Source organism: Elephas maximus, chromosome 22 (genome assembly GCF_024166365.1).
Source record: "Elephas maximus indicus isolate mEleMax1 chromosome 22, mEleMax1 primary haplotype, whole genome shotgun sequence".
NCBI classification, from domain to species: domain Eukaryota; kingdom Metazoa; phylum Chordata; class Mammalia; order Proboscidea; family Elephantidae; genus Elephas; species Elephas maximus.
Genome location: NC_064840.1, coordinates 41,056,611 through 41,067,782, shown reverse-complemented (window position 1 = coordinate 41,067,782; position 11,172 = coordinate 41,056,611). Strand labels below are relative to the sequence as shown.

General features: G+C 52.7%; 1 protein-coding gene across 1 annotated transcript; it reads right to left on the bottom strand.

Moving 5' to 3' along the window:
- Positions 1-272: 272 nt before the first annotated feature.
- Positions 273-5,640, bottom strand: SOX7 (SRY-box transcription factor 7). The gene is made up of 2 exons (XM_049866605.1): positions 5,306-5,640; positions 273-1,626 (listed from the first exon to the last, which is right to left on the bottom strand). The coding sequence occupies exons 1-2, from the start codon at positions 5,541-5,543 to the stop codon at positions 704-706; spliced, it is 1,161 nt and encodes a 386-aa protein (XP_049722562.1). The 5' UTR covers positions 5,544-5,640; the 3' UTR covers positions 273-703.
- Positions 5,641-11,172: the final 5,532 nt, after the last annotated feature.

The following is an 11,172-nucleotide window of genomic DNA, read 5'->3' as shown; positions in this document are numbered from 1 at the left end:
AAGTTGCACATTAATGAGCTTATTAAGGAGTCAAATTTCCCATTTTCCTTTCAGTAAGTCTTGAGAGAATGTTAAATCAGAAAAGCATGGAGCAAAGAGGACCTTAGACACCAAGTCTGCCCCTCTTTTTACTGATGGGAAAACAGGCTTGGTAGGGGGGCAGGTGCAAGCACATCAGGGTGTCATTCCAATCGTCTGTGGCAGATCTGGGACTAGCTCCCAGGTCCCAACTTCTCATCCAGTGCTCTTCTCAGGTGAAGGACCTAATAGACCAAGTCTGCTGTGCTCAGAGTGGCTCTGTTGGAAGCAGGAGAGATGCAAATGCTGGGCTTTGCACACATTTGTCTCAACAAGTGGTACTGGGAAGAGATCAGTAAAAATTCTACTGTTAAACAGCATCTTTCAGCAGCTACAACGCCTTATTCCCAGGGTGTAAAAACCAATGAAAATTCGTTTAAAGGAATATACTCAAAATGCAGGCTGAAGGGTGTGGAACTGGCAGGCAAGGGGGCAGAGGGGCACTTAGATCAGCAAGACCCCCTTCAGCTTTAGGACAAAGGCTTTGGGGCCTGGAGTTCATGCCTCTCCATGCCCTGAGGGTGGTTCAAGGAAAGTTGGTAATACTGCATCTTCTCTCAGCTCCCTGTGGTGCTCAGGAAGGAGAGGGCAGCATGGGCAGGGCGGCACATGGTGCCCTGGGGCTCTATGACACACTGTAGCTGTTGTAATACGTTGCTGTGGCGTCAGCCAAGACTGAGATGAGGCTGGTCTCTGTGGGGCCAGCTGCTGGCACCTGGGATACCGGGGCATGTCCACTGAGGGCCACGGCCCCTGCGGAAGAGTCTGGGCGGCCAGGAGTGTTCAAATACTGGTCAAACTCATTGCGATCCATGTCCCCCAGGAGTTCCACCTGGCTCAGCTGATCCAGGGCATCAAAGCCGGGGTGCTCAGGAGGAGGGGAGAGCTGGCCCAGCTGGGCATGGAGGTTGGAGTGGAGAGGGTGGTAGGTGGCAGGGGAGTAATAGGCAGGAGATGGGGGACAGCCAGGTACAGTGGACATCATAGAGACACCTGGGGACTGGCCGAGGGCCAGGGAGCCCAGGGGGTGACTGCAGTGGAGGGGGCTGGGGGCATACTCAGGGGAGTATGGGGGCCCAGGCAGGTGTGGGATGCAGTGGGAGTGAGCATGCTCCTCCTGGCAGGGCGGGGAGAAGAAGGTCTGCTCCGGCTCCAGTACATCCAGGGGAGACATTTCTGGGGGTGTGGGCAGCCCGTAGGGATAGGTGTCCACACCGCCTGCGGTGCTGCCACTGCCGCCAGCTGACCCCTCGCGGTAGCAGCCCCTGAGGCTGGGCACGGTGGCACCTGGGGAGTACTCACCCCTCTCCTTCTCACCCAGAGCCCCCCGGCTCCCACTCCTCTTCTCAGGCAGGGCATTCTGGTCACGGGAGAGAGGGCTCAGCAAGAAGCCAGGGTCCATTCGCTTGCAGAGGCGTTTGACCTGCTTCTTCCTTCGGGGGCGGTACTTGTAGTTGGGATAGTCCTGCATGTGCTGAACTCGCAGCCGCTCAGCCTCGTCCACGTAGGGCCTCTTCTGGGACAGCGTCAGAGCCTTCCACGACTTTCCTGCTCACACAAGCCAGAGAAGGCCACCTTCAGTATCTAGGCTACTTTGAGCCGCTGGCTCACCTGTCTATGAGACTCATGCCTCTGACCATCTTACACACAGGGCTGCCCCTCCATGCCTCACTCCCACCTCCATCTCATAGCCACAGACAGATGACAGCCTTGCATTCTCTTCCCACCATAGATCCTGCACACCACCTTTTCCTGCTTGCATCCCACAAACTGTACATAAAGACACATCACCTCTCATATAAAAGCCACCAGATAAAGTGAACACTATAAAAAAGGAAAGATCAGCAGCCAATGGTCTGCCTGACCCAGTGTCAGTGAAGGGAAAAATATATAACCACCAAACATTGATTGAGGCTCTTCTTATCCTTTGACTGTCAATTCAAATCATTTGTGAGTTTTAATTAAAATGTGTGCCTTTGTTGATTATTGGTGGCTCTCAGGAAGTGATACTGTAACTCACAGGCCTTCCTGTGGGGGAACTCAGGCTCAGTAAATAGTTGCACAGATGTAAGTAAATTATAAAATCTCACAAATGATTACCCCTTACATCTGAAGGTCGAACAGGACCCTGCTGTAGAAGACTTGGGCAGGATGTAAGCATCTGCCTGCAACATACACACATGCACACACACATATGCATGCATACACACCTTTACACTAAGGTGCACACACACATACGCACACATGTACACACACAAACACATGTGTACAACACACACACAGGGTACTGCTTATAGCCCATGTACCTTCGACCCTTCAATTGTGGCAGGGGGCACCTGCTCAGCCACTGACTCTCCATGCAGAAGCCAATTCTTTAATTTGCCCGTGCCTCTATTTTCCTCGCTATAAAATAAAGACACTGTGATACCATTCATCTCAGAACTCTCCTCTTTAAAAGCATTCCATGCCCCTACCCCATTGATGCTAAAAGGCTAGGTCCACGTGTAAGTTACTTTCATTGTTATCACTAGTCTGTTGTTTTATAAATTACTTTCATGTTTGTCTTTCCTTTGTGCATGTACATTGTGCATCCCTCTAGCTGCAGTGTTTTCTGAAGGTAGCTTCCAGACACTTGAATTATCTCCTCAAGTGAGCCCAGGATTCTACAATTTTAATAAGTTCCCCAATAATGCTAATGTATCCTGAAGTTTGAGAACCACTAAACCGGAGCTTAATGCCCCTGGCTAAGCCCTGTAAGAAAAGCGGCCACATATCCAGCAGCACTCCCCACAGTGCTAAGGACAGAGTACAGAGCTGTATGCTCAGGGTCAGGCACTGGCTGGCTCCATGAGCCAAGGCCCTCAAAGGGTTCAAGGGGTGGCATTATTATTCTACCATTTGGGTGAAAGTTTATAACTATTTTGATGGAGTCACTAATATAACTAGCTGTCACTTAAAATGATAATTTGAAAAGTGCTAGGAACTCCAGATTTGGGGCCGGAAGGGATTCTGAAGGTCAGTGATCCCAAGCCCGTGGCGCTGCAAAAGGCCCAAGATCCAGGTGCACACTCCACACTGTCTATGGACTGAATACATAATGTGAAACTAGTTTCTAAATGTATCTAGTATTGATAAAGCACAGGTTCATTTTCACATGTTACTAAATGTATAATTGTCTTTACATTTTCTCATTCATAATATACTAAAAATACTGGGGGAAGATGCTGGGAGAAGAAGACAATTAGTTGTCTTTAAAGTTTGGAAAGCTCATAGTCAAGCTGGGACTCTCACATGGAGCCTTCCCTTTCATAGGTCAGAAAGAGAAGGGCTGGATGAGATTATGGAGTTGGAAGCAGGTCATCCTACTGCCTCCCTATTAACAAGGATACAGATACCATCTTTTAAAAAGTAACACCACGTTTGTTTCCCTAGCCCAGTGCCAGGTGTTGTTAACTGGGAAGGAATCAGGGTCTCTCCTGCAAAATGAGCTGTAACTCTGGAAGCCTGTGCAAAAGTGCCTAACAGGCGTGCACTCACACAGAGGTATTTGTCTCCTAAGTTCCTTTCCCTGGGAGCAGGCAGCCTCACTGGCAGAGGCAGGCTCCCCAATCTGCCCTCCTCTCTGATTCTGGTCTGAATCCTGGTGCTTTCTTTCCTGACCTGGGCCTGGGCAATAAGGCACAATGTCTAGGACCCACAAAACATTTAGGGTTCCCTAAATATGCTTTTAATTTCTTTTAAAATCGTGAGAAAAATATAAGCTTTTAGATAGAAGAAAATGCTTTAACATATAATATTCATATATTTATTTTTTATCAGCACAATATAGAATATAATTTTAAATATTTTTCATTGAGGATTGGGTCCACTTTGCAAAAGTGCTTAGGATCCAAGAAAGTCATAATGCTGCCTCGGGTACAGCTAGCCAGCAGGCTGTGTCATGGGCAGTAGGCCCTTTGAGATAAATGGGCATCTAAACTGCAGAAGGGCTCTGGGGACCCCCTCTGTGGTCCTGTGACTTTAGGCAGCAGCTGGGTGGGTATCAAGTCCTCATCCCATGGTTCCATGCAGGGAAAGAGCCCTCAGCTCCTACGGGAAAAGGAAGGGCTCCGTTCCAGACCCGGGTGGGGTTAGGGAGGACAGGGCCAGTCTCAGATTAGGAAGCACGTCCTTTCTCACAGGGCCTGGAGCCCGCTGGGTACACAAAATGATTTAAAAGTTTCCTGCAGTTAAAACTAATAAAAACCACGTCGGAGGGTAAAAAAAGGGGTTGGGAAGGTGCTCAGCTCCAGACATTGGAGAAAGAAGAGAATCCATAGGAACATCGGTTTTTTCGGACGCGACCAAACTTTATCCGCGCCCTAGCAGACAGCCCTGGGGTCTTTGGGCCTGGCTCCTCCCCAGCCCTACCGCCTCTGCCACCCCAGCCCAAGTCCGCGGAGAAAGCCAGAAGCGGCCTGGTTCCAGAACAGACCCTCGATAACAATCCGAATTAAATTACCCACACCCCTATGACTGAGAAATCTAAGGAATGGAGTCTATCTCCGTAGACTTTTTTTGGTGTTGTTTTAATAATTAAAGCAGGGGTACGTTTCTGCAGTGTTTTTCTTCACGAATATTCGTTAATTTTTTTTTTTTTTTATCTGCGACAAACAACTTCTGTGGTTGTGCCAATCGTAAAGTACAGGGAACAATAGGTTTTACCTCTTCAATATTCCTAGCAAACGTCGGTTTTGTGCTCGGCCTTTGCAATCCCATTACCCGCCGCTTCTTTGCGCGCGGGTTTGCGCGGACCCGGGAATGAAGCGGGCGCTCCACACTCTGCTAGACTATTCCAGTAGCCGCGAACTCCGCTTCGAAGGGCTGCCACTGCTCTGCTCCTGTTCCCGCCAAGGGAACCTTCCTGCAACCCAAAACCTCTGCGCGGATTCATTTTCGGCCTCGCTGATTGCTTCCGACTCTGAAACTCCGACATCCAGCACACACATCCATATTCAATTTATGCGCAATCTCGCCAACAAAGTGAGCGCCCAGGGCGCTAAGGCGCGCGCACATGCACTCCCGGCATACTCAGAGCTTCCAAAGATTCTCGCTCTCCCCTGACTCGCGCGCCCGAATGGCCCCCTTCTCGACGTTCCCAAGCCTGAGCACCACACCCAGTCTCTGCCCGCACCCACGCCTCGAGCCCTGCGGAGCCCTGCCCGCCAACCCTCAGTTAGTCACTCACCCAGCATCTTGCTGAGTTCGGCATTGTGCAGGTCTGGGTTCTGCACCGCCAGCCGTTTCCTCTCGTCCTTGGCCCACACCATGAAGGCGTTCATGGGCCGCCGGATACGGCTCTCGGAGCCCTTGTCCCCCGGGGGGCGCGGGGCGGCCGGCGGGGACAGCCCATCCGACAGCTCGGCTTCCAGGGCCGGGCACTCGAGCCCCTCAGGCCACGGGTAGGCTCCCAGCAGCGAGGCCATGGCCGTAGGGGTGTCGCCTCGCTTGGCTTCGCTGAGCCGGGGGTGACCTGGCCTTCACACGGGTCGGGGGCGTCCGACTTGGCCAGCAGCTGCGGTCCTTTATTTATCAGCTTCGATCCGCCGCGTCCTCCAATGACTCTCGAAGGTGGCGCGGCTCCTCCTTCGGTCTCGGCGCGCCTGCACTCGGCCCGCCCCTCCGCCACCCTGAGTCCCGACTGGGGATCCGCGCTGAGGAGGCACTTAGGGCCGCCTCCCGCTCGCTCCCAGGCCGCAGGTGCAGCTCGCGCTTCCGGGACAAACGCGCGGCCTCGTTGGGTGCCAAGAGCCTAGAGCCGGCAGGTAGGGCGCGGCCCCTCGCAGTTCCCTTGCATGGACGCGGGGAGCAAGCCCCTGCCCAACCTGCTGAGGCCTCCGCCGGGCCAGACTCCAACTTCTTTGAGCGCGGAATCCTACGGAGAACCGACCCCAAACAGGTTTCTCTGGGAGTGCCCGGGCGCACAAGAGAAACATTTACCATGAGTTTCCCCAAGCGTCCAGTGAACCGTTCGTAAGAGAACACACCTGCTGCTTTTCTAAAATGACTGACGCTTTGACAGCCTCGCCCCAGCCAATTTGGGCAGCCAAGGAGGCTGGCAAGGGGTGGGGCTGGTTTCTAGGGCCTGCGTCCGGCTTTAGTGTTTCGCCGAGCAGCGTGCAACAGAAGACCTCTAGGCGCCCACCCCCCTCCCTGCCCCGCGGGAGGGGGAATCCTGTCTTTCTCATTTACCTTTTATTCACTCTGGCAGTCTGATTTCTTTCTTGTTACCCTCATTCTCTCCCCTACCCCAGTTTTATTGTCCGGGTCTCAGTTTCTCTCGCCTCTAGCTCTTTTCCCGCGGAATTCTCTTCTCGTAATATTTTCTTTTCTCAGTCTCCCCCTTCCTTAGACTGGAGTCGCTTCCACCAGGGCTCCCGCGTCCCCAACGGCTTCAGCACGAGTGGGAGCTCCCCCAGATGCCCTTGTTCCGACACTCGGGACAGAAGCCGCTCCTCGGGGGCTATGGGCTGGGAGCTCACGACCGTCCCTCACTGTCACTAATACTCTCACTCCCGAGGCTCTAACATTAGCGCGTACACACAGTAGGCACTCAGGAACTGTCGAATAAGTGAATGAACAAATATGGCTTAGACACACCCTACTGTATAAAACACAGCAGCCATAAGGTTTTTTTTTTTTTTTAAATCAGATCCTGGAATTCAATCCACGAATATTTACTGAGTGCCACCCCTGTGCTGGCCTCTATACAAGGTCTTGGAAACAGAACGCGCGGAGGTGACCCTGAAAGGAGGTAGTATTTTTGTGGGAGGGTCGTGGGGCCTGGAGACAGGACCTGTCTTCTGTGTTTGGGTTACTCTTGCGTAACTCTGAGCAAGTCAGAAAACTCTCTAGACCTCCTTTCTTAACACCAAATGGGGACGATGATAAGACTGACCTCACAGGGCTGCTGTAAAGATACTGTGAAGTAATACATGTGAGAGCTGAATCTCTCTAACATGATGGTTAGTACTAATATACTCTCTAGACATAACCCCTGTAAGTCATAAGTCCGGATTTCAGTGCCCCAACGGGCAGTGACTGAGTTCAGAGATGCCTTGTGCGAAACATACACTCCCGCACCAGCCCCGATTTAAGACTGGTCAAGCAGGTGGAGAAATGCAACTTTCCCGTTTTAATGTTCTAATTTTAACCTCTTTTTTATAGAATACATAGCTGGATTTCCCCCTCCCCTGCAGCCAGGATCCAGTAGCAGCACCCTAGGCCCGTGCGCCCCATCTGATGCTTTTGCCGGCCAGGGCCTGACCCGCAAAGAGTGCGGGACGCGGTGCAGCGCTGGCCGGGAAGGGGGTGTCCCGCAGTGGGGCCTCGCATTTAGGAACCCGAGGCGGAGCAGCGGGGCCGACTGGCGCCGGGAGCCCGGCCCGGGAGTGGGGGAGGGCGGGGGTGGGGAAGGTGGGGAGGGGAGCGGGAGAGCAGGAGGGGTGTTGCGGAGAGATTGTGTCCGCAGTCTGGGTGGACTTCCCCACCCCGGAAAGCTGAGGCCATTTCCCGTGTCGGGCCCCTTTTCCAGAAATTCCTCCAGAAAAAGCTCCAGGCCAGAGTGCTCCAGGAACCCAGGGAGCAAATGCCGTGCCCTGCCGGGGGAGGACAGCTCCGGTGGGTGCCGCAGACAGACTTGCACAGTGGCCGCAGACCGAAGAAGGAACTCGATCCCCACCTTTTCTGACCCCGCAGTCTCTCCAGGCCCTGCACCATGCTCTGCGGGTTTAGAGGCCTCCCTAGCACCCGGCGTTCCCACTCGCGTCCCCAGCCGCTGGCACCCTCCTTGCGTGGCCCCTGAGCTGAAAGCGTACACGCCGAAGGGTCCTGCCTGGGGCACCGGTTTAGAGAGACGCACTCACTCAGGGAAGCGGAAGGGGTCAAGGAGCACGCCCTGTAAGGGAATAGGGAGGAGGCGAAAAAAGAATGGGCAGTAGAGAAAGATCCGATAAAGATTCCAGAGCTCGCTGGGGCGGGGGGTGAGGGCGATGGTGGAGAAAAGACTGCTAAAACGGAGAAAACAGCGGGGGTGGCAGAATACGTGCCGTTGTTTCGAATGGTTTGATTGCTTGCATTTGGTGAGATGTGAGAGGAAGCGTGCGCCTGGGCTGTTCAGGAGCTGAGCCTGCTTCGTCGCCAGCTCAGGCGCGGCCCAGGGCGGGAAAGCTGTCTGCATTTGGATACTGGGGCTCGCTCACTCGCTCCATTCAATCATTCCTTTGTTCACTGGCATCCATATATTTATTCTTCTGGACAATCTTGGGCTAACGCGTCCTAGTGCCGGCGGCTCTAAGGGATGCGGGGTTTCATCGCGAGCCTCAGTCCACGCTGAGCTTTGCACAGACTCCAAGCGCTCCCAAAGTCCCCGGCTCCAAGGGCTAAGACCCAAAGCTAGAGCTGAGAGCCTCGGAGACCCCCACCGCACTGCTCTCGCCAGCGCTGGGCCCGGGACCTCGTCCAGTTGTTGACCCAGCTGCTCATTTCGTCGACGCTCCGCGCGGCGAATCTTCAGTCGTGCGCCCTGGTAAACAGAACAGATAAGGGCCGAGACTCAAGACCAGTTGAGCGAGTTCGGGCTCAGGCTCCGACCTGCGGCGGGGTTAGACAGGGTCTCCCAGACACGTGGGTGAGCAGAATCGGGGTGGAGGGTGTGCGTGTGACGCCGGGGGCACACTGAACACCGCGTGTGCACTACGCTGCGGACCAGTCTGTGCACACACTTGCGCCTTCTTCATTCGGTGTATATTGCGCTCTCTGCTAGTCTCTTAAATGACCTTCCTTCTTTCCTCCCTCCCTCCCGCCTTTATCTGTCCCCCTTCTCACTCCCGCTAACTTCCTCTCCAGTTCCCTTTCTCTTACCTTTTTTAGTTTACTATTTGAAGGCCAATTTCCAAAAACACAGGACTTGGAGCCAAAAAGCCCACTTACTAGCGGTGTGACCATACTTTACCTACCTGATCTCTGCCTCGGTTTCTTCACCTTTTACAATAGGAATAATGCAGGCCTACTATGTTAAACTATGTTAGTGGAAAGAAAAAAATTTTTTTTTTCTTTCCACTAACATAGTGTTTGTGAAAGCCCCTGGTATCCTTTCATGAACTGTGCAAATGTCAATTAATGTTATAAAATAATGAGTGGATAAAAAAATTTTACAAAAATTTAAAAGGTTAGACTTCCGAAACTTCCCCCTGGCGGGGCTTTCCTTATTCTAGTCCAGTTGAATTTCGGCATATATGTTTGCGGGGGCGGGAGGGGTGGGTAGAGGAACGACTGGGAGAACGAGGGACTCAGGCGCCGGTTTCCCACTCCACCCCCTGGACCCCACAGTCTTGGCACTGGTTGAAAACCTGCTGCAGACCTGGACACCAGCTGTCTGAGCGGGGGACAAAGCACTGCCGGGCTCCTTACCGCTGGCACCGCCGGGGCTGCGGCTGTGCAGGGCCAGGCCGTGGCAGCCTGTTCTGGGAGGCAGAGGAAATGCCCTCTTTCAGGGCTGGGGCCACGGGCGCCCGCTCCGGAGGCCTGGAGCAGCGCCTGCCTCTCTTCTCTGCAATGGTTTTGGGCAAGTTCCCACCCCCCCCTTCGCACCGGGCTGTAGATAGAAATTATCATCATCACCATCATCTTTCCTCATACTGATTTGTCTCTACTCGATTTCCAGTCTTTGCAAAACATGTATTTTCTCATCTGTGCCTCCACACAACTCTCTACAAAGTAGGCGGCTCTAAGTTTTCCTATTCTGCTGTTTCCTGATGAAGAAGGTGAGGCTTAAAGTACAAGTTGAAGAGCAGAGGCCCAAATACTTGTCTCTTGCCCCTCAGGCCTTTGCTCTTAAATTCCTTCTTTGCCCCAAGGTCGGCTTCCAGCTTCTCCCCTCGCCAGAGCCCCAGTCGGGAGGGAAGAACACCCAAGCAGCCACTAGGTCTCTTTCCCTTTCCAGCCAGACCCACCACTGGGCCTTCCTTCATCCGGTGTGCTGGTTCAGCAATCAGTAGCCGGGATTTCCTGGCAATACTCTTGAGTTCCCCGCCCCCCCCCCCCTTTTTTTAACCCACAGATACCTCTTCATAGTCATTTAGGAGTACATTCGTCAAGGTTCTTGACTGAGGGTAGTTTTGCAGCATTAAACCTAAAAAAAACAAAACCAAACCCACTGCCGTCGAGTTGATTCCGACTCATAGCGACCCTATAGGACAGAATAGAACGGCCCCATAGAGTTTCCAAGGAGTGCCTGGCGGATTCAAACTGCCGACCCTTCGCTTAGCAGCCGTAGCACTTAACCACTACGCCACCAGGGTTTCCCCATTAAACTTAGGTATATATGGAAATCAGGAGCCCTGGTGGCACTGTGGTTAATATAGCTCAGCTGCTAACCAAAAGGCTGGCAGTTTGAATCCACCAGCCGCTCCTTGGAAACCGTATGTGGCGGTTCTACTCTGTCCTACAGGGTCGCTATCAGTTGGAATCGACCCTATGGCAATTTTTTTTTTTTTTAATATGGAAGTCAAATAGCAGCAGCTAGAGGGGCTAAAGGGGTCCTTGTGAGTAGCATGTTGTTGTCAGGTGCAGGGAGTTGGTTCCAGCTCATAGCGACCCTGTGCAGAACGGAAAGAAACACTGCCCAGTCCTGCACAATCATAGTCCTCACAATCCCATCCTCACAATCACAGTCCCCCTTATAACATCAAAACTCTTTTAAGGAGTGGTTTAATAGTAATAAAATATTGGGGTACAGAAACCCAAGTGTTCTTGGTGCTCCCCAGATCAGACATCCCTAGTTACTAAAGAATCCCCTCTCGCTCTCTCTCTACACACACACACACACACACACACACTCCTGACACATTTTTCTGACTAATCCTGTTTTCCAATGAATGCCTGGAGATTCCACAGCAGGAAAAGCTGATTTGGAATAAGAAGACATGAAGTCCAGCCCTATCTACCACTGCTACCTGTGCACATTTGAGCAAGTCACTTAACCAAGTCACAGGATCTAGAGCCTTACAGAGGCTCAAATGAGACCAGGGACTTGACAGGCTTTGTGCACTCTCA

Bases quoted from the DNA above. Each gene is read 5' to 3' on its own strand.
- SOX7 (XM_049866605.1), bottom strand. From the start codon at position 5,543: ATGGCCTCGCTGCTGGGAGCCTACCCGTGGCCTGAGGGGCTCGAGTGC. The intron at 1,627-5,305 runs GTGAGTGACTAA...TTGTGTGAGCAG, and splicing joins CGAACTCAGCAAGATGCTGG to GAAAGTCGTGGAAGGCTCTG.